Source organism: Crocuta crocuta, unplaced genomic scaffold (genome assembly GCF_008692635.1).
Source record: "Crocuta crocuta isolate KB4526 unplaced genomic scaffold, BGI_CrCroc_1.0 scaffold2, whole genome shotgun sequence".
In the NCBI taxonomy this organism is placed as follows: Eukaryota; Metazoa; Chordata; class Mammalia; order Carnivora; family Hyaenidae; genus Crocuta; species Crocuta crocuta.
In genome coordinates, this window is record NW_027528640.1 from 5,674,992 (window position 1) to 5,699,207 (window position 24,216).

The following is a 24,216-nucleotide window of genomic DNA, read 5'->3' on the forward strand; positions in this document are numbered from 1 at the left end:
CTTATTCATTTTTGAGAGAAACAGAGCATGAGGGGGGAAGGGGCAGAGAGAGAGAGGGAGTCACAGAATCTGAAGCAGGCTCCAGGCTCTGAGCTGTCAGCACAGAGCCCAACATAAGGCTCCAACTCACAAGCCGTGAGGCCATAAACTGAGCCGAAGTCAGATGCTCAACCCACTGAGCCACCCAGGCACCTCCAATCTGCATATTTTTAGTTGACGTGACCTACTTTGTTTTTAGGCATTCGGTGACATTCTAAAATAATTGGATTGAGATTTACTGATCTGCATTCTCCTTGGAGAAGGGGTATTACTCATTTGTGACTTCTACATTCCAACTAAAATTGAACATTTTTTTAAAACTCATTTTTAAGGAGGACATCTAGCCAGCCATGTTCACATGTTTGTGGCTTATGTATAGAGAATGTTTCCTGAAGATGTCCTTCATGAGAAGGACAGGTTTGCACTTGGGAACAGTAATTTACTTAATCTATCTTAAATTTGGTTTCAGTGAGCAACCCTAATTAACCTGATTTTTTGCCGATAATCACTCTCAATGGAATCAAATCACAAATCCGGGGATGGATTGAGCGGCACCCAGAAGGAAGCAGCCCTTCGCGCGTTGGTCCAGCGCACAGGATATAGCTTGGTCCAGGTAGGAGCTTCTCATGATATCTGCTGAGGCCCACCGCTGAATCCACCGAACGGTGGGAATATTTGTGGTCCTAAGGTGCAAAATGTGAATGGTCGGTCGTGTAACTGTTAATGGATGTTCCATCCTGGGGGGGAAAGAAGTCACGTCATTTCGGGGTTGTAGGTGACTCGGGAAGGTGATGGTCTTTCTACTCTGGGCTATCAGCTTACCCTTCACTGGTCATTTGAAAGCAGAATCCGGGTTCACAGTCAGAGAGGTTATCACAGCTTTGAAAGACCGCTCTGGTCTATGAAGAGGCAATTGGAGTTTACCACCCAATGCTTTCTGTGAAGTAGAACCAAGCTAGTGATTGAAGACTCAGCAGAGGGCAAAGCATCCCAGAACTAGCCTCCGTTTCCAGAGGGACTCCCTACTGGGGGTGCAGGAAGATGTTCAGATGTGGAGTCCCAACCCCAACTGTTTGGTCATCATCCCTACTCCATGATGTTTTCTAGTAACAGCAACCCAACTGAGTTCAGGATATGTAATAGTTTCTCCCCATCTCCAGCAAATGGAAAAATGAACAAGTCCTCAAGCTGGCTCTTTACTGACACTGGTCGTTAACAATTATCTATATAGTATGGTATCTATGAAAGGCTCCTTCAGAGAGGTTATGATACATAGAAAAGAAAACTAGTATAAGGGATATCAATGATCTTATTTGAAGAAATAGTGTTGCTGTTTTTACCATCAGGCAAAGCACTTTCATTCCCTGCTGTCCGTTTTACATACATGCTTTTCTAACTTAACCAAACCCATGTGCTTTCACAAATACAAGTTTCACTTGGGTAACAATAAACCATGCTGTGCCCTTTTATTACATGTTCCTTTGTCAGATCATTGCCAAGTGTACTGCACGTAGTTATGTTAGAAGTGTTACCAAAAATATTTAAATTTTTTTTCTTTTTATTGTCTTTGTATGTGAAACACTCATGCAAAGAGAGTGGTAGCACAGAGCACTTAAACCCTTTTGAAAAGTAATTTCTTAATATTTATTTATTATTAAAATATTTTTAATATTTGTTCATTTTTGAGAGAAAGAGAGAGAGACAGGGAGAGAAGGAGGGGGAGGGGCAGAGAAAGAGGGAGACACAGAATTCGAAGCAGGTTCCAGGCTCTGAGCTGCCAGCACAGAGCCTGATGCAGGGCTCGAACCCATGGACCGTGAGCTCATGACCTGAGCCAAAGTCTGACACTTAACCAACTGAGCCGCCCAAGCAACCCAATTTCCTAATATTTATGTATAAGAATGTTGCTCTTCTGGAAGTGAATCTATAAAGGTACAAATATAATGAAAGGAATACATATAAACCTGTCTAGAATGGCATTATTTATAACACTTCAACATTGCAAACATAAATGCATAAAAGAAAATTATTAAGTAAACTATGAATATATAATCATTACATTCAACAAGCAGAACTCTATAAGACTTAATCACAAAACAATGTACATTGTCTGTTCCATGTTATTCTAAGCCCTGGTTATTCCTTTTCCCCCAAATGAAATTCAGGGCAAGTCTCATGACTTTTCTGGTAACTTTCAGATTAAAAAAAAAAAAAAATCCTGCACTCAGCAATAACAGGTCTAGTGCAGTATAAGAAAAACTTCGAAGGTATAGCTACTTCCTTCCCCACACATGTCAGAGTACAGAGTGATTTCCACTTGCCTCCTCTCTGCATTCAGAAGCCTCACTTCCCACGCCAGTCTGCTAACTGCACTCTCTGACTCAGCTGATGCCCTAGGAAGGGATCAAAGCAAGGGGGAGGGGCAGGCGTTTGCCGGGCTGGGAGCCCGCAGTCCCCTCTGGAGGCGGGACCCCTTCCTGGGCCTCTGGCTCCTGCAGGGCTCATTTTGACATGTCATGTGACCATCTTGGGGAAGACAAGAGATGACCCCTGATTCCTACCTGTGGCCAAACTCAAGTCCCCTGGGAGCACTCACACATTCTCTGACCAGAACAATCTGGAAGCACAGTGGCCACAAAGCAACCATCCCTCCTCCTCCCCAACCTCTAAAGCAGTGGTACTCACCGCTGTCGACAGTAGGTATTTCGGGAGTGAGTTGGATCGGCCCCGAGTGTGCTCCCCAGCACGGGGAACGCATATGGAGCTCTTGGAGCTGTTTCCTTAGGTTTCCTCGCTCCGGCCTGAAGGAAACCCAGATCCACCTCCCAAATGCTCCCACGTGGGGAAATGAGGATCCACAACCCACCAGCAGAGTCTCCACAAATCTCTGAATGAACTCCAAAAACCCCTCTCCAGCCCCTCCGTCACTTTCTGAAACTCAAGGATCAGGAGTCGAGAGGAGGTGTTGGGTCAAAAATGTAACACAGTTCACTAGTTTCCTACCACCTCCTCGTCCCGCGCGGTGGTCCAGCCACTCGCTTTCATATCTAAGCCAGAGGCCCCGAAGAGCCCAACACATCTCGAAATCCTGTTGCAAAAGACATAGTATTCAGTTATTAAATGATCATTTTAAAAAAATCTGCAGGGCAGAAAATTGTAGCTTATTATTACAACTATGTAGAAAGTTTGCAAATAGCATACTTTTTAAAGACTTGAGTAGCAATGGAGTTCGGTTTATAAAGTGAATGCTAGGATTTAAGAACATTTGCATTACAGAGGGAAAAAAAACCCAATAGGGCTATTTTACTCTTATAATTAAAAATATCTTCCAGTAAAAGAACCCTAAAAATATATGGCCCATCTATGTATTACTTTCATCTTACATATTCAGTTACATTCACAAAATGTTAATGAGATCAAAGTTAATAACTAAATAATAGCAAATATTTCCTGGGCACTTCTAACTGCTTTGCATAAATTAATTCATTTAAAATGTTTCACCATTTAATTACTTTTGAGAGACAGAGTGTGAGTGGGGGAGGAGACACAGAATCTGAAACAGGCCCCAGACCTCGAGCTGTTAGCACAGAGCCCAATGTGGAGCTTGAACTCACAGACTGCAAGACCATGACCTGAGCCGATGTCAGACACTGAATCAACTGAGCCCCCCAGGCGCTCCTAAGTTAATTCATGTAATGCTTACAATGCCACTATGATCATCTCCAGTTTCTAGATAAGGAAAACAAGGCACAAGCAAAATTAGGTACCTTGCCCACAATTTATAAGCTATAATTCTACTGCTATTGGCTAGAATTTCTGGCTAAATATTCAGAACTAAGAGCTGTTATAATATCATCTTATGATAGCAATTTTAGAGATTAGCATACCAGGGGATGCAAAAAATATTTTGTGGAGCCTAAACTTGGCAACATGATTCACATTAGGTAATGCTATGTATTTGTTAGCAGAATGACTATTGGGTCAGAAATTCTTCCATAATGCAAAACCTAGAATTCCAAAGTCTAGCTATCCCAATCAAAAGCCTCTCATCAAGGTCTAAATACATACAGGACAACCATTTTGAATGAACTGGAAAATCTCTCCTGATTTTGGCTGCAAAGTATAGGACGTCACTCAAGACTTCAAGTTGGACACCTGTTTTAACCTGCTATTTACCACATGCAAGGTGTACGATCTTCAACGTGTCCCTTAATTACTCTTGGCCTTGATTTCCACAATATCGGCTAGGCCCTACCCCCACTCTGCTAGTCATGATGCTGCAGTCCCTGCATCTGCTCCATCTAGTCACTGATCAGCAGTCTGGATTAACTGGCTGGAAGAAGAGAGCATGTTGGACGCATGACCTCAGTGCTTTGGGACTTAGGGGGGGACCCTTCAGCCTTCTCCACACTTCCACCTTCAAAAAGAGAGGGCAACATCAGGATTCCTTCTGGAAGTCCCTGCACGGGGGCGCCTGGGTGGCTCAGATGGTTAAGAATCTGACTTTGGCTCAGGTCATGATCTTGCGATTTGTGGGTTTGAGCCCCACATCAGGCTCTGTGATGTTAGTGTGGAGCCTGCTTTGGATCCTCTGTCCGCTTCTCTCTCCGCCCCTCCCCTGCTTACATGCTGTCTCTCTCTTTCTCAAAAATAAATAAACTTTTTTAAAAATGAAAACAAAAATCGCTGCACAAAAACTTAAGATAAAGAAGCATCTTACTACAGTTCAGAGAGCATACCCACAAAAAGGCCATTTGAAATTTTATGGTATCTGCCCAATTCAGGTTTGAAGGATTTATACTTGTTGGATCTTTGCAGCCTGTGGGATTAAACGTTGAATACTTGCAAAACAAGAACTCAAAAACCAGAGGGTAATTAATCGGTTCTGTCTTATCACTAGCAGGACAAATACAGATGTTGAAAATAGAATTTTGCCAGTTACTTAATGTGAGCCAGTTTTCTGTGTGCCAACTGATGCAGCACCTTGTGTCTCTGAGGATTTGAAAACATCACTTATTTAAAACAAAGAAAGACATCACAAAGGACATCTTTGGATACTGATAGCTGAAACTTTTATCAAAGGGTCTGAGAGAATAAAAGAAAGTCAATGCTGCCATGCCCTGCATTTAGTAGACATTCAGTAAGTATGGCCAAACGTTGATTAATGGTGACGAGTTAAACTGTCAACCTCATACTTGCCTTAGGGCCGCATAGAAGTATTTTGGAAGAAGTGTGCTGCCATGTTTCCTAGCCAACACTCTGTGTCTCCTCACGATAGAATTACATGTGGTGGCTTCTTTCCCTTCTACTTTTTCATTCTTAACTGAACTTGCCAAATTTCCTAAAATAGATTTCTTGAGAGTCAAAGAAAAAAATCAGATTGTGAGGACACTATCTTCAAGAATGCATTAATAATGTGGGTCATGATCTCTGACATGTGATGGTCCTCCCACCTGGAATTTTCCCCATAACACCAGAAAAATAGGTTTTCATATATGAGCCTTTGCAGAAAACTTCCCATCCAATGTGCAATAAGTTTACATCAATCTTAATTCTATTAAAACTAAAATATACTTAATAAAGATTGCCGTGGAGTAGTCCAAATATTTTTTAATTTTTTTAATGCTTATTATTTTTGAGAGAGAGAGAGGGAGACACAGAATCCAAAGCCGGCTCCAGGCTCTGAGCTGTCAGCACAGAGCCCGATGCTGGCCTTGAACTCACAAACCACAAGATTATGACCTGAGCTAAAGTCTTATGCCTAACTGACTGAGACACCCAGACGCCCCTGAATATTTTTAAAGTAGGATACTCTATCTTATATTCCTTATAAGTACTTATATTTATCATGTATTTCCATACTTTTATATTATTTTTAAATAAACCAAAATATGGTATGCATTAATGCTGTTTGTCAAACTACCCTATTAATAACTTATTTTCTCTTTTTAATGTTTATTTATTTTTGAGAGAGAGAGAGAAAGAGAGAGAGAGAATCTCAAGCAACCTCCACACTGTCAGTGCAGCACTCAAACCCATGAATCATGAGATCATGACCTGAGCCAAAATCAAGAGTCAGACGCTTAACTAACTGAGCCACCCAGGCGCCCCCAATAATCTATTTCTAAAACCATTACGACACAAATTTTTATGAAGTATGGTAATCCATTGCTTTCTCTTTTTTTTAGCTTATTTATTTATTTTTGAGAAAGAGAGAGAGAAAGAGTGTGCAGGGGGAGGGACAGAGACACAGGGAGGGAGGGAGGGAGAGAGAGAGAGAGAAAGAGGGAATATCCCAAGCAACATCTGCACCACCAGTGCTGAGCCCAACGTGGGGCTTGAACCCACAAACCGTGAGATCATGACCGGAGCTGAAAGCAAGAGTTGGATGCTTACTTGACTGAGCCACCAGGTGCCCCACCCCCATTACATTCCTAATCCAATGGTTGTTTTTAGTACATATAAAGAGGGGTTTTTTTGTTTCTGATTTTGTTTTTGTTTTCTTAGTCCCTATCATTTAATATAGTGGGTAAGTGGAAGGCCTTGTGGTTATACAAGTATAAGATGTAGTATCTGACCTAAAATGCATACAAAGCTGCTGCAGTGAAAGTTTATCCAAAATTAAAAATGGTAACGTAAGACTGCATTGAGTGAGCAACAGAGCTGTGGGTGTTACCTTTCTGTATCAAGAGATGACATTGACCATCCCCTGACCTGAGTGAGGACAAATATTTACACATAGGGATGTCCTCATAGTGGAATTTATAATGTTAAAAATTAGATATGTCCTAAATGACCAATAAAATATTACTGGTCACAGAAAATATGGGCACCCTTCTATTTACCAGTTGTATATACACATAAAACTATGGTTTCAAAGAAAGTCCTGGAGAAATGTCCAAACATGAATGTTTACTTAAAAATCAGAACACAAAACTGTATACATCTTCCAAATAATATTCTGAGAGATTATTTACATACAGTTAAAATACTGAAGCATAGTAAACTGTAATCTCTGATTAGGGTAAATTTTTCTGGCCTGATTTTTCCCCCCAAACTTTCTATAATGAGTATGGATTATTTTTATTTTAAGGGGAAAAAATCTCAGGAAGTGGAAAAATGTTCTAAGTGGCATTCAGTTAGCAGTAGAAAATTAAGGAAATTTCATGAAGAAAACCTCATTATTAAAGGTGCAGGATCGTGGTACCTGGTTCATGAGGCTGGTCTTTCAAATCTTTGTATGTTTGCAATTTGCTTAATATTGATATTGATTTCATTTTGCAGTCGGTTATACAATTCAGTAGAGATACGACCCAGAGGTCAGGTAACTGACCCATGACTCAAATTTGGCTCCTGCCTGTTTTTGTCATCATCTCAGACTATGAATGATTTTTCACATTTTTCTTTTTTAAAATTTTTTAACATTTATTAGTTTTGAGAGACAGAGTTTGAGCAGGGGCGGGAGCAGAGAGAGAAGGAGATGCAGAATCTGAAGCAGACTCCAGGCTCTGAGCTGTCAGCACAGAGCCTGACGTGGGGCTCGAACTCACAAACCCGTGAGACCATGACCTGAGCTGAAGCTGGCCGCTTAACTGACTGAGCCACCCAGGTGGCTCTGATTTTTCACATTTTCAAGAGCTTTCTTTTAAAAAGCCAACAACATCAAGTATCCAGGTCTTGACAGAAAAGTTTGCTAACCTCAACTCTATTGCTTACTCTAGTGCTTTTTTTTAGGAGCAAATCCACTGTTTTTAAAGAAAATCTCCCATAACATAGATGAGTGTCTAACCTTCCTTAAAAGAAGCAGGTGGCCCCTATTTCTCCTACCCACTCTTGCCAGCTCCAGCCTGAGCCCTCACTCACTCATTCGTTCCTTGACTCCACAAAGAGAGACATGGGTCCTGCCTTCATGATGGTTATTCTCTAGCGAGAGGCAGAAAATAACCAAGAAACCGAAGAATTACCGATCATGTGAAGAGCCACAAGTATCATAAACAGGGTGTGTGTCAGAGAATGACAGGTGACTCTCGTTAAGCAAGAAGATACTGATGCCAAGACTTGGAAGATGTGTGCCAGGAAAAACAAACCTTGCAAGGAACCCAGGACAAAATAGCCTCCGTGGCAGAGGGAACCATGTGGGCAGTACGATGGAAACAAAACATGTATAAAATGCACCGCACTTTTGAACAGCAAAGACATCAGTGCATCTTAATGTTGAAGACCCAGTAAGATGACACCAGACAAATGAGAGAAATGAGGGGGCTCCTTCATTCCCTTCCTCTGTTAATCAGCCATGAGCCCGGGTTCCTGGGAACAGTTCCCTCAGACGAGAAACAAAATACAGCTTAATTCCCACCCCTCGAACTTTGCTTGTGGTACATACTCTCTTATATGGAGTTCAGTACAACCACGTATCTTAATTATAATCTGTTCATCTCCTCAACAAATAGGTACATGCCGTAAGATAGAAAGGATGGTGGTAGATCAAGAATAAATAGGATTGGGATACCAGCCCACTCTAAGAACTCCCTTCATCTCTCTGGTTTTGAGGAACATACTTTAGTCATTTCACTTGGGCAGTTCTCAAGTTGCAATTTGTTTCTTATGAATAATGCAGTGAAAATAAGCAATTCCGGATCCCAGTGTTTACAACTGACTTCGTCTAGATTAGCACAGTGAGAGGCAGACGGAAGAACACGATGGCATTGACATTCTTTCCCAACCACCACACAAAAATCCGGGGGACAGGAATAGGAATTTGACTTCATGGTAAAATATAGCTCCTGGGTCCTAATTTTTCCTCCCAGTGCCTGTTGCCACCTGCTCATGTCCTGGCTATTCAAGGACATAAGTCATTCACCAAGTGTGTTAATACTAAGTCTTTAAATAGGGAGACAAAGCATGAGAACAGGATGGGGCCAGTCGATCATCAGGGACACATGTTTCCCTAGGCGTATCACCCCAGCCACCCACAGACCAACTTCCAAACTCCTAAGCGACTTTGCTTCCACTGGCCAGAAGTGCCATAACATGGTGCAGAAGACTCCAGATGACGCAACCGTCCTGTGACTCTTTCCATGGAAAACATAGGCCTGACTGGTGACGGGAACTTCAGTATCCCAAGAAATAGAAATGCATTCCCGAAGCTATTTGCAGACATCAGTGAAATTCTCCGAGAGCTTCAAAGAGGATTGGTTACAGATGAGCTCTTCAATATAAGGCTCAAAATCTTTGCAGACTATGTCTGATAGTGTTTTCCTTAAACTAGGAGCACATGGGGTTTTCCATTTAAAAATAGGTGTGAACTTCATGACTCAAATATATAGAACCATGGACAGATCCTTGGGACTATGGACTCTACTTGCAGGTGACTTCAGGATGTCTTAAATTGTTTCCTTAATACTGATCAGAACAAGTATTAAGGGTTATCAAAATGAGTATTTTTAATAGGGAACCAAAAATAAGTGACTCCTCACCTAAAGAACCTCAGAGTTTGTCATGAGATTCAAAGATAGTGGTCTAACATAGGCATGGACTATAAAAGGGAGATCACAACAGTATGCAATCATGAATCTGTGTAGCATTTCAGTAGTTCCGATTCTTTTTTTAACATTGTTTCAGAGGTACAGGGGAGGGAGTGGAGATGATGTTAAATGGCGCCTTGACACAGCATTAAATGACTGAATCTCAGAATAGGAATTATTATACAGCTGCCCCTTGAACAATGGGGGATTGGGGTGTTGACCCCCCACACAGTCAAAACTCTGCCTATAACTTTTGACTCCCCCAAAACGTAATCACTAATAGCCTACTGTGGACCCAGAAGCATTACTGAGAACATAAAAGGTCAATTAACTCCGATTAATATGGTGTATTATATACAGTATTCTTACAATAAAGCTAGACAGAAGATATTGAGAAAGTCATAAGGAAGAAAACATATATTTACATATCCATAAAAAACCTGCACATAAGTGGACACACGCAGATCAAACCCCTGTTGTTTGAAGGTCAAATGTAATTTCCATCATCCTTCAAGCTTTCCAATAGGAAGAGTTAGTGGTTGGAGATACGTCTTAAGCACCTCCCCAGCCCCTTCCAATCTTCTTAAACACAGAGGACAGGACTCGGGCTCAAGGGTTTTAGACAACAAGGCTAGCAAGAACTTGATCATGATTTCTGTCTCGTACAGTGGTTTTTATTATTACCTTCCAGTTGTGTGAAAGGATCCCAGTATTTCACTTATAAGAATGATTACTGTTTTCTTTCTTGCCTTTCTTTAAGAAATCGATGCAAAGAAAGTCATTACGTAATAGCATAGGTGTCAAGCGGACATGCAATCAGAGATACATGGATTTTAAAAATCTCTACAATGTTCCCTTTAAGGGTCCTTTTGACTAACTCACAAAACATCCTCTGAACATTTTCCCACGTTGAACTGTGGGGTCAAGGGTAGCCTCCCTTTCACGAGCATTCTATCACTCTCACCAGACTTTTGCCATCACCCAGCCAGCTCTGTTTTTTTGTGTGTGTGTGTTTTTTTTTTTATAAACAAAGACTTTAAAGTCAAGAAAGACTAAGTGCCCTGTCAAATCCCTCAGCTTGCCTCAAATTAAAATTCATCGGGAATTTGGCAAGAAGAATAATTACTGTATAAAATTCCTCTCATGCCAAAAATCAAGAGCCTTAATGGCATTCTTGGCATATGTTGAGCCAAGAAGAGACAGGCTAGCAGGACAGTCACTCAAACCAACGTTCTTCATCTGCATGTGGACGAATGTCTTTATCTGTATGTGGACAGCTTTGTGTAATTTAACCAGATCTTGAACTACTAGAATATTACTCAATTCAAAAAGGTAAACTGAATCTATAATTGGGCCTATTGAATAAATGACATGTTCTGAAAGTCAAAAGCCCAAAAAGGATAAAACAATCACCAAAGATTTCACCCAGTTATTTCTTGGATGAGATTTCAGCAGTTCCTGTAGATTTCAGCAGTATCTCCCCACCTATGCCCAGAGCCAGAAGGCGACATAGCACAGCGAGTCTGGTCTCATGTAAATAGGTGCTGTGGGGTCCATTGCTAGGTGGATTTTGTTGTGAAATGTGAACACAGGGTCTTAGAAGCGAGTTGACATTTTACCTTTCCTTTTAGGATACACTCCAAAGAGTTTTTCTGATTTTGAATTTTGCATAAGGATAGTCTTGAATTGAATATTCCCATGATATTGGCCAGATGTGTGTATTATAAAAAGCTTTACAAAATACAAGTTATGTTTAAAGGGCTGTTTGCTTTTGAATACTTCAAATAGCGGGGCACTGAGTTCCAAAAGAATGGTTTGCTGCACGTACTCCTTCAAGGGAAAAGCAATTACAGGTTATTAAATGCAGCATTTGATAACACTAATTAGTTCTCTCTCCATGACACAACAAATAACCTGAGATGACATTAGGAATATTTTCTAGGCACTAGGCCTTCAAAAGTCAGCTTTCCAAAGTGAAACAAGAGCATGATTCCTAATTTGCTAAAAAGTCATTTTCATGGTAGAACTGTAACACACATTTTTATTTTACGATCAAACATAATGGCTCTGTGGAGAGTGAAGTAAGGTTCCAAGAGCCAAAATCTATTTGTGTTTCTCTTTGTGATTTTTGCCATGAATGCATGCCACCGAGAATATTATTCAGAATTCATTGAATCAACCATTTATACTCAAATTAAGTTTAGAAGTGGACGTTCTCTCACTTAATGGCAACAGAAAAGCCACAGGTTTTATATGATAATTACATGTTTTCTAATGTACAATAAAATGCCTCTTAAGATAAAACATCAGCCCGTAAACTACATAATATCCCACACACGTTTTCAGAAACACTGAGCTACGTGAGGAGAAAGCTCAATTTGTATTTTGCTTGTTATGTCTCTGCTTTAACTTCTCTTCTGTTTCCAGATGTGATTTCACTCTCTATCAATTGGAACATCCCATTTACTCAGCCTTTATGTCACAATTATTATTGCTCTATTTGTAGAAAAGTAGTACCTGCTATTCATATTGTGTATGCTTTGTGAGGGCTGTAAAAAATATAGCTAATAATGGGTGGGGGGCGCCTGGGTGACTCAATCGGCTCAGCATTGACTCTTGATTTTGGCTCAGCTCATGATCTCATGGTCATGAGATTGAGCCCCAACCTGGGCTCTGAGCTGACAGCATGGAGCCTGCTTGGGATTCTCTCTCCCACTCTCTGTCCCTACCCCACCTCAAAAAAAGTATTAAAAAATTAAGAAACTATAAGAAACAATATATAACTAATGAAGCGTAGTGTCAAATTCTGCAGTATATAAGTTTAAAAAAACCAATTTCTGCTTCCTAAAATTTCTCAGCCTAAAATAGATTTTACCAACCTGAAGTCACTGATGTTAAGATGTGAGAGTGAATAATTGGTGCATAAAACAGATTATATAGAATCAATAAAATGAGTATTCCCTATAGCACTGTCTGCTGTCCTCAGACAACAGAAAGATCACAAGCAGACCAAAGATAAAATCACATCTAAGAGGATCCTTTTGGTACATCTTAAGTACTCTTATATTGGCCTTGAGCCTTATGACATAGGAGATAGGTATGTGGTATATGGGTGGGCATTGAAGTAATGTCTAATAAAAAACTTTATTCAGTCTCAGAAATCAGTAACTGGGAACACACAGTATTAAGTCATAAACTTCAAAAGTTGCAGTCTCGAAAAATATTCTCAATACACTGATATCAGCTGTTGAGAACAGCCTGTGGGAGTTTTGCCTCAGGATCAGTGCTCTGGCCATAGCCCCAGTAACTGGCATGCTTGCAAAGGCTACAAATGTCACCAAGCCTGAGTGGGCCATCTGGCATCTGAGCCAACAGAAACAGAAATAGACATAAACATCAGCAACTGGAAAATGGGCAAGAGAATGTCTGAAAGCAGTTCAGTAAGGACCATACACAATTTCTTCCCCTTGGCAAAAAAAAAAACAAAGGACCAGAGAGAGCCTCAATGAGGATTACAGATAATTTCCAAAGAATCGTTCAAGAAATTGAAATTACTGTTCAGGAAATTTTTTAAAAATGCCATAGGAGAGTTTATTAATTAATCTCCTTTCAGGTTATAAATGGGCTGAGAGGGGACAATAAACCATGTGGCCTCTGGGTCTGGTGAAACTGAACGTAAACAGTCGGCAGAGCGCAACATGAAGAATTATGAGAAAAATGCTTTCATGACTTTTAACAGTATGTATGCCATGCAATTCACCAGACTGAGAATCACTGGACCCTCAGAGTAGTGTTTTGTGCTATAAATTAAACCAGTGTGACTTTAGGTGAGTCCCCTAATAGCTCCAGTCTCAATTTCCTCATCTGTAAAATGAGCAAGTTGGGTTGATACAAAAACCAAAGAAAAACATTATTACAAGCACAGGGCTTAGGATTCAAATTTTGTCTTTGTCACTTACAGCTTGAGGGACTCGGGACACAGTCTGTGCTCTGGATTTTTCATCTATAAAATGAATACTATCATCCTGATGGGTTTGTTGAGGAGATTAAATGAGTTAATACGTGGAAAGCCCATACTTAGCACAGTGCCCGCCTTAATTAGGGTTAAATGTTGTGGGATCGGGGGGAGGGGCTCTGTTACTATTATGTGTAAGTAACAGAAGTCAGCTCTGGCTGATTATGCAGAAACGGGATTTATTAAAAGAATGTTTGTTTATATAAACCTTGAATTTGGAGAACTAGATTTAAAAGTAAGCTTTCAGGGAGGGTTTTAAGGTTTTTAGGAAGTAAGGTTTCAGGAAACCACATCACGAATCTAGAATAATAAGAAAATGCATCATGGGGGGCACCTGGGTGGCTCAGTCGGTTGAGCATCCGACTTCAGCTCAGGTCATGATCTCACAGTTTGTGGGTTTGAGCCCCGCATTGGGCTCTTTGCTGACAGCTAACTCAGCCTGGAGCCTGCTTCAGATTCTGTGTCTCCCTCTCTCTCTGACCCTCCCCTGCTCATACTCTCTCTCTCTCTCAGAAATAATACAAAACAAAGCAAAAAAAAAAAATGCATCATGTGTACTCAACACTGCAAGTCTGCACCAGTGTGATTTCTACACCAGAAGTCAAGTTTACTTTATGGTACCTATGACGGTTCCAGCTGCAAAAGCATCTGGAATAGCAAGTCATCTGGCCTTTCTTAACTCTTGCAGGAAAATAAAATTGTGTTGATTCCCCAGATGTACAAAAAAAGTAGATGCCCAGTGGCCAAAGTGAACTCACTCCATTTGACCTCATACAAAGAGTCATTGCTTATAATCATTTATGAAAGTCTGGGTAGTTTTATTCAAGAAGATGATATACATCATTTCTTAAAGACTCTATGCTTCTGTAATGAAAGATTTAAAATCTGTGACAGAGGAACTTTCAAATACTCTTGATACATAAATTGACTTACTAGGTCGGCTCAGCATCCAATATGTGAATTAAACCCACTGGATTTATAGTTAGAATTGGGTCTTCAAGTTTCATTTACCTAGTTGAAGGTTTCTATCTATGTAGGTGCTATGAGAGAGAGTAAGTGGTTTGCAGATCTTCCATTAGAAAAATAAAGTTTCCCAGAGTGTAACGAATGTTCTCTCATGAAAAACAAAAACCTATATTCTTTCTCTCTGAACTATTAATACATCTGTGCTGCTGAGTGAACGTGTCCCCTGAGAAGGACATCAGCCAGTAGGGGAAAGAGCCATTGTAACCAGGCTTTATCTATTTTAAACTCTTTAACTATAAAAACAGTGCCAAAAATACTGACAACACAGCTCCCACTGTCCTTCCTGAGTAATGGACAGCTATTCTAACCCATGACTAACGCCCAGCATGGTCTTAAATTGGCCTGGACTCCCAGCCCGGTGCATTCGAAGCATGGTGGGTGGTGGGTAGAGCAGATCTCCCCCAGGCGTAAACTTAGAGGTATCTCTGAACCAGCCAGACTCCATGGTCCCCAAAAAATATCCTTAGGGAATTTTTTTTCAAGTGTTTTTAGAAACCATAGAAAGATAGTTAATGAGCTTTCCTGTCCAGTCATTTTGGCTCATAAGCAGATGAAGCCTCCTTTGCACGAAATAGTTCAGTGATATTTTTAGCAAGTATAGCAAGAAAGAAAGTTGAAGGGAAAATTTTAAAGATTAATCTGTTGGTTGCCTATTTATTTTCAAACTATCAGACAAAGCTTGTCAAATCAGACATTCTGGAATAGCTACTTTAGTATTATGGGGTGAAAGCTTGTTTTCTTCAACCTGAAGAACAAAAATGTTACTAAATGTATGCTAAGTGTATTCCAATAACCCACTGACTAGAGCTCTAGACATTTAATATACACAGAAATTACCTCCAAGAGCTCATCATCAACTAAATGGTGAGGGTCAGACCAAGGAGATGGATTTTACTTTGGCGATAGAAATATCTTTCCGTATAGGCAACACATATCAGATCTGTCCTTCCAAAACTTGTATAATAATATGATTGCAAACTGGAAAGGATTTTAAATGCAGCAGAGAGCTTACAATTTAATGGCATGCTAATTTTTTTTTCCTCAAATAAGTCCTTAAACATATTAAGTCTGTTATAAATGATGAGGCTTCCATAGAACAAGGCAAAATGTGGGGATTCAGCTGATGGTCTCTGAAACCAGAATGCCTGGGTTTGAATCCTGGCTTTGCCTCTTCCCAACCATGTGACCTCAGAAAATTACTTAATCTTCTTGGGCTTTCAGTGTTGTCCGTAAAATGAGGAGAGCAATAGTCCTGAACCTGTGACATTCCTTAAGGGTTACGACAGAGTCTGGTGTGTAGCAAGTGCCATATAGGTTTCTGTTAGAAAACAAATCAATAGAAATGTTTAATATATATCTGAAAAGATCAATGCCACATTTTTTAGAAAATTCTTGGTTAAGATATAGCTCATTGAATTCTTAAGGAATTTTCCACCCTATAAATATGAAACATTTCATTTCTCAGTGATGTAAACATTTTGCTGTTAGGTGATCCTGCAAGAATATAGGGGAAGGAAAAAAGTACAAGAACTCAAGACAAATATTTAAATACTTAGTAAAATAAACACCCAGTTGTTAGAAGCCTAAAATAATCAAGGCAAGGTAGAACACACAGCTGATGCCCCTTGTTTAAAATGTGAAGCAACATGATATAAACTGGGAATAAAAAAGTGATCACAACCAGAGACTTAATTTATGCTATGATCCCAAAGCCTTTGTGCTGGTATTTATCAAATAATTGCGGAAGTCTCAAGTTGGGATATAGAAAGATTTAACAGTGACACCACCTGCTGCTTTACTTCTGATCTTAAACAATCATGTAAAACAAAGTCTTTAAACAAGTAACATATAATGTTTAAGAATATACACAGAAAAATGTTTGGAAAAGCAAACAAACTTAACACTAACTACCTCTATAGATTGGTTGGGTGACTACTGGGAAATGTTTCTTTTTACCTTGTATATTTACCGTGTTTTTCCCCTTCTACATTACTGGTTTTTCCCAACAATATATATCATCTTATAGTTTAAAACTTCTTATAGTTTAAAACTTTTTAAAGCAATACTTGTAGAAGTTAGCAATGAATACTGACATTTGGTCCCCTATATTCACTTTTCTCCAAAAATAATAAAGTGTAAAGACAAAGAGCTCTGGCTTTGCCTAGGTTGGAAGTAAGAGGACCCCCCCACACCCCCCAGCAAATGCAGTATTCCAGGTCAACGGTGGTGTGGCCCCTGAAGTTTCTTTTGGGTCTTTAACCTCTGGAAAAATAAAGACAGTAATGCTATCTTTAATATTTAATGTCTAATAAATAATGTCTAGTAGACAATATTTAATGTCTACTAATGTCTAGTAAAGGAAAGAACAGAATTACTCCTTCTCATAAAGGGCCAAGGGTTGGTTGGTTTTACCACAGGTTGGTTAAGAAAAAGCCAAAAAAAAAAGAAGAAAAAAAAAGAAGATGACAATGATGATGATGAAACTAATTCTATTTGGACTGAGAACAGCACTGTTCCCCACAAAGAGATCCAACCGAGCAAACCTCTCACTATCTTGTCAGCTTTGAAAACAGATTTAAGTTCCTCACAAAATTAGCCAGTCCACACCTTCAAATGTTAATCTTCATAATGTTTCTATTTAGGGTCTCACAAGGACTCCCAAATCCAGGGACATGAGAAGAGAATTAATAACTATTGGCTATCTATCAAATGCCGAGAACAGTACCATGCATATTTGATGTATTATCTCCTTTAATCCAACAACCAATATTAATCCCCACTTTGTAGATGAGAAAACTGAGGTTCCAGGAAGTTAAGCCATTTTCCCAAAGCCCCATAGCTAGTGAGTCACGGGGCCAGGCAGCCCAGCTCCAGAACCCTTACCACCACACCGCAGGCTCCATGTTATAGCAGAGCCCTGGATTCAAATTATAGTCCAATCCTCTGATGGTCAGGCACTGATGGGTGTGAATGACAATAATGTTTGTCCAGCACTTGACATGTTTTCATGATGTTTAATGCAAGCAAGTTGCTGAAGCACAGAGTATGGTATTAAAATCAACATAAAAGACCTTGATTTTCTGCTCTTACCAGCTATTTAAAAAAAATTAACATATATTCATTATTGACAGACAGAGAAAGACAGAGCATGAGCGGGGGAGGGGCAGAGAGAGAGAGGGAGACATAATCTGAAGCAGGCCCCAGGCTCTGAGCTGTCAGCACAGAACCTGACTCAGGGCTCAAACTCACAAACCTCGAGACCATGACCTGAGCTCAAGTTGAACGCTTATCTGACTGAGCCATCCAGGCGCCCCTGACCAGCTCACAATTATTTGTCAATGATAAATATGTTCCTTATCATGATTTTGAAAATAACGGAGGCACTCAACCTAAAGGTCTTATTGTTTTCTTCTCTCCCTCATCCAATCCACCCTGGATGTGCAGGAAAACGGACAAAGAAAATATGGCGGACCTCCACCTGGCTGGGATGCCGCACCCCCAGAAAGGGGCTGTGAAATTTTTATTGGGAAACTTCCCCGAGACCTTTTTGAGGATGAACTTATACCATTATGTGAAAAAGTGAGTCCAAATAAATAATTTTTTTTTATCTTTTAAGGGGAAAATACTCCACACTTTCACACTCATTCTTGGTAAGTGATGGGGTCTCTTCCAATTGCGTTCCTCAACATGGACAAAGTTAAAATCTCTCTGTTAGTGGTGGTGCCCTTGTCACTGACTTGATGTAGCTCTTCCTGTGACCTGCAGCTTGAACTATTGCTTCCGCTAACTTTCAAATTCTGACCTTTGATCTTCAGTGACACAGATAATACGGAGTTCGCAAGATGCTATTAGTCTATAATAACTGCGGCGACCTTCCAAAATAAGATACTCCTCCAAGTTGACATTTTGATATGGTTTTAAAAAGTGTACCATTTTCATTTAGAGAATGTGTGCCCTTATCATGGCCCAAATGTGTGTCTATACATGATGATTCCGAATGAAATTTCCTTCCACAGGTTTGAATTCGTTTGCCCTAATGCATCAACAAAATTAATAATGTGGTTTCTCAAAGTCATTATATCATTGAGGAATACATTTCCTCAGTTTTAATTCCAAGTGATATGTTATTACTAAGCCCAACCTTACAGGGAGGACACAAAATTAAATTTTATTTTTATTATTTTCCCCAATGGCATTTCAACAACCCCATTCCTAGAAAATTTAGAAAGATTGGAGTCTAGCTATTTCTTTCTCTAAACAACCAAATCACTTGTGTGTATCAGTCAGTCCCCATTTCAGAGCTATTCCTAATTTTATACAAACAATCTCACTTGGCAGTGCACAAATTATGAGGATTTAATCCTGTAAGAATCTTAGATGCTGAACCTGAAAATGAGCTCCAAGATACACCTGAATCAGACGGAACATGCTTGAACTCTCCTAACAAGCTCACGATAGATAGGTGTCCACCGTTTAATATCATGGAGTGGGGAGGCTGTGCCGAGGGGTAACCAACCACCAAGGTAAAGAGCATATGTTGAATGACACCTCTTCTCCCTGTATATGCCTGGCATATCTGTTAGGGTCACTCATCATAGAGCGGCCAGCAATGATAAAGTACTGAGCCTGGCTAGCTGAAGAGCATTTGTGGTAGCAGGAAAGAGTAGTTTATAGGCAAAACAAAAGAGCTGGAGCCAGAGGGGTGGGGTGAGTGTCCTTCTAACGTGAAGGTCCTGACGTTGGGCCAGTCATGTAAGACTAGCACCTGCCTTCAGCCTACAGATCAAAATAGCAACAGGGATCCCCAGATCATCCTCTAAGTCACATCTTCTCTGTACATCTTGAGATCTTGGTAGGAGAAAGACAGCTAAGAAATCAGTTCAGCAAGGTTCCAAATGAGTGTCTGGGCTTTTGTGTTAAACACCAGTAGTAGAGTATGACCAAGTAAAGGCAAAACTATGGAAATTCAGAGGTCAGTGTGGAGGGCAAGGACAAATCTATAGAGACATTGTACTTCTGAGGACAAATGAGTTTATGGTCCCTAGGATGGGGAATAAATCCACAGATAACTGAGTGGTGAAAGACATTTACTCTGTTGAAAACATTCTGTTAAGTCAGGCTAAAATGCCATGTGTACACGTTTTCTTGATTTAAATTGACTTTGTCCATGAGTCAGATAGCAGATCTGAACCCAGCGTGAAAATACGCAAACGTCACACATGGTAGAGGTAAGACCTCAGAAAACGTGGTATGAGCGTGTTTTCACTTGGAAGTACAAACATACAAACATGAACTCTCTCTCTCTCCTTTCCTATGTAGATTGGTAAAATTTATGAAATGAGAATGATGATGGATTTTAATGGCAACAATAGAGGGTATGCATTTGTAACTTTCTCAAACAGACAAGAAGCCAAGGATGCAATCAAGCAACTTAACAACTATGAAATTAGGTAAGATCCACCCCTTCCAATTAAAAATGAAGCAGCCAATGCATTTGTATAAATACGTGCTGGGCACTGTTCAAAATGTTGGAAATATCAAGATACCTTTCCCTATCCTCACAGCAAACAAATGGATCCAGAATATTAAGAGTAGGAGAGTCATGGGGCACCAGGGTGGCTCAGTTGGTTAAGCATCCGACTTCAGCCCAGGTCATGATCTCGCAGTTCGTGGGTTCCAGCCCTGCATCAGGCTCTGTGCTGACAGCTCAGAGCCTGGAGCCTGCTTCGATTCTGTATCTCCCTCTCTCTCTGACCCTCCCCTACTCATGCTGCCTCTCTCTCTCTCTCTCTCTCTCAGAACTAAATAAACATTAAAAAAAGAGAGAGAGAGTAGGACAGTCATATGTGGACTCAAAAAAAGCAAATGTAACAAACAAAAGGCCGGACCAGACCTACCAATACAAAGAGCAAAGTGATGTTGCTGGGGTTGGGAGACGGGGAGCTAAACATTCTGGAGGTTGGACAGACAAGACTGACTAAATATTGGATTTAGAGTATGAGCAATGTTAGAGGTCAGGGAAGAACGTATCTGTGGATGAGACAGAGTCACTGAGATGGGAAAGGCCTAAAGGGTAGCCGACTGGAAATGTGGGAGAATTTACACCTGACATTACCACAAGATACCCCAGGGAGCAGCTGAGGAGGTGACCGTCTGTATGATATCAGAGTCAGGAGAGAGGTCACAGAGCCAGCCAGACACAGGTAATGTTGCAAGTCGTGGGGCCAGTGGAAGTTTCCAGGGCATAATTGGCCCTGTGCAATCAATAACTGGCTTTTATCCCTGGGAAGAGGGCTGGCATCATGCAGTAGAGTTCTTAAACCTTCACATAGAGAGGGAACTGTCCTAAATCCTCTCTTAAAGGAAGTCCTGGGCCACCTGGAAGAAAGATTAGTGGAACAGTTGAAAAGCAATAGCTTTGGGATCAGACAGGCTTCGCTTGAGTGTCAGTGAGTGACATAATCTCTGAGCCTCAACATCCTCATCTCTCATGTGATGATACGAGCCCTCATTTCACAGGTGTTATTGTGGGGATACTAGAAGGATTTTTAAAAGTTTACCCCAGTGGGTGGAACACAGCAATAGGTCAAAAAATGATAGAACTCTTACATAGTAGCACATCCATCAGTTCCAAGACGTAGTTTTCATGTATTTCCTTTCTGCCTCTGAAAACTATGGTCATCCTAAATGTGAATAGAGAGTAGATTTGCTACAATTATCTTTCGTCTCACTGTCTTCCTATACACCCCAAATAAGACATGTGTTATCTGTATAATTCTGCAAATCAATCAATCACTGGGTCATTTTTCTTAAAACTTTTTAACCACAAAAAGATTGACTGGATTGGCAACCCCAGCAGCCTAGCCACTGGGTCCCAAGGTCAGAGCCTGTGACAGGGGTTTGGAGGAAAGTATAAAGGAAGTTCCACACAGGCCTCCAAAAGTGCTCTGTCTGGTATGTGGAGGATTTTCTGGTGTGGAAGCTGGGTGATCAGAGCACAGGGGCCTTTGGAGAAATCCTGGGACCTCGTTCACCAACAGTTTTACCATCAGCACATAATTACTCACAGGCTCTCAGCATCTGTCATAGGAGATAATGCACACTGAACTGTTTTTGGAAAGGGCTACAGAAAGCTCTATTTTAATATCTTTTAAATATTACAGTTACAGGGATTCAGGGACCAAAGAATCCTCATTGCTTACTCTTAAGAGCAAGGGCTCTTCTCAAAATGGCTTTGAAGTTGAGGGGGATGTAGACGTGGCTATGTAGGGAATCGGCATGGTTTGCTACAGCTACTCAACACTTCGTTACACGCTGGGGCCTGTCAGTGCCTTAAGATAGAGAGGGTATGAATAATGAACACAATCAATCCATTACAGTCCCTGATACATAACAGTATTCTCTGTGAATTTCAGGGTCTTCATCTTTAAAAGAGGTAAAAATATACTTCCCTCATGGGGGCATTATGAAAAATACATAGATCATGCAGCGCAGCTCAGTGCCTGCCACAGATCACATGCTCTACGAATGTTTGCTGATGATTACAGAGGAGGAGGAAGAGGAGGAGGAGGAAGTGGAGGAGGAGGAGAGGGAGGAGGAGAAATATTACAAAGCATTTGGAAAGAGAAAGCTGGTGGCCACATTCCAGTCAAAGTTCAGGTTGGATGCCAGAAGCAAGGGGAAGGCACAGAGGTACTTTAAAAATCACAGTGTAGGATAAATAGACTATTAAGTGGAAGAATGGATACCCTAGTGCCGTCCTCACCTACTTCCACACTGCCTTCTATCAGTCCTGCCAGAGAAAGGATCCATCCCCTCTTGCAGACAAGAAGGATAAACTTCGATTGGCTTTTAGCCACCATTTCTCAGGGGAGAGATAAGGTTCTTTATCCGGAAAAGACCCATAATTGTCATATCATCCTCCTCCTCATTAAATATTCACTGAGATTTGTCTAAATGCCTGGCTTCTAGAGACATTAAAGTCATGCCCTCAGCTTGTGAAAGATGGCTTTTCATCGCCAAGCGGTTCCGGGAAAGTGGCTGACAAACCTCACAGATTTAAAAATAGGACACAGAGCCTCCAGGCTCCACCTGCTGGTAACTCATACCTCACTGGCCCTCCCTCAAAAAGAACAGAATTCCTAAAGAAATAATACCATGGGGCAGCTGGGTGGCTCAGTCGGTTGAGGGTCTGACTTCGGTTCAGGTCATGATCTCATGGTTCATGGGTTCGAGCCCCATGTCGGGCTCTGTGTTGACAGCTAGCTCAGAGCCTGGAGCCTGTTTCAGATTCTGTGTCTCCCTCTCTCTCAGACCCTCCCCTGCTCATACACTCTCGCTCTCTCTCAGAAATAAATTTTTAAAAAAATTTTAAATAATACCTTGGATCATACAGATTTCTTGTATCCTTGGTTAGGTTTATTCCTAGGTATTTTATGGTTTTTTGTGCAATTGTGAATGGGATCAGTTTCTTGATTTCTCTTTCTGTTGCTTCATTATTGGGTATAAAAATGCAACTGACTTCTGTACGTTGATTTTGTACCCTGCAACTTGGCTGAATTCTTGGATCAGTTCTAGTAGGCTTCTGGTGGAGTCTGTCAGGTTTTCTATGTAGAGTACCTTGGAGTGGGGTGGGGGGAGATTTAGGGAAGAAAGCAAAACAAAAACAAAAATCCTGAAAGATTACTTTATCCACCCATCCCTCCCCCCGGGGAAAGACCACATTCCTGGGGCAATGTCCGCCAGACTGTCACGGACCCATCACAGATCTAATACTGGGTCCTCAGTTCTTCAGCAGAGCATGGGGGACAGCAGGGCAGGAACCTCACCCCTGTGAGAGGATCTGTCATGCGACTCAGTGCCACCAGTTCCAAGAAACCAGAGCAATGTCCCATTCCACCCCGCGGACCGCCTTTATTCATGACGCACAAGTCATTTCTGTTAAAGGAACTGGACCCAGTTTTTAAGAACTTTTTGTTATTAGAAAAGTCACACAGCCTAATACACAGCAAGTAGCAAAATCAAACAGACAAAAGGGGTTAATGTTCAAACCATTCCTCCATAACCCCATTGACCAAGATAATCACTATGTTGGCTTTTTAGGGTCTTCCGAGATTTTCAGTACCGTGTCCATCAAAACAGTCTTCTATGTATTTTGCCATCTTGTGAGCTTTTTTAAATCAATAAATATTCCTCTATGTTACTATGTTTAATGACTATGGAGCATTCTAGGCTATAAATGCCCATCTATTGTTCACCAGGGATTCTCAGCCAGGAGCAGTAGCGTTCACCCAAGGGGACATTTAGAAAGATGGAGAGGCATTTTTAGAGGACCTAACAGGAGGCTCTTAGCATTTAGTGAGGATGACAAACCTGCTACGGTGCACAAGGAGGAAATAAATGTCCAGCCTCAGAGTCAGTATCATCTCAGCCAAGATGCATTACGCCAGTCCTGGTTGCTGGGATATTTTGATTATTTCCAATCTGGGGGCTATTTTAAATAGCAGCAGTAAATATCCTTATACAAAAATGTTGGTATTCAACTCCATAAAGATGCTTTCCCAGAAGGGGCACTATGTGCCCAAAACTCATATACAAAAGATTTCTGATACC

General features: G+C 40.8%; 1 protein-coding gene across 1 annotated transcript in view; it reads left to right on the top strand.

The window, feature by feature from the left end:
* A1CF (APOBEC1 complementation factor) overlaps positions 1-24,216 on the top strand; it is a 75,882-nt gene that overhangs the window by 23,278 nt on the left and 28,388 nt on the right. The window contains exons 2-4 of the mRNA XM_077755196.1: positions 509-652; positions 18,049-18,183; positions 19,924-20,054. Coding sequence (XP_077611322.1) covers positions 554-652; positions 18,049-18,183; positions 19,924-20,054 — 365 coding nt within the window. The 5' untranslated portion in view covers positions 509-553. The remainder of the gene's footprint in view (positions 1-508; positions 653-18,048; positions 18,184-19,923; positions 20,055-24,216) is intronic.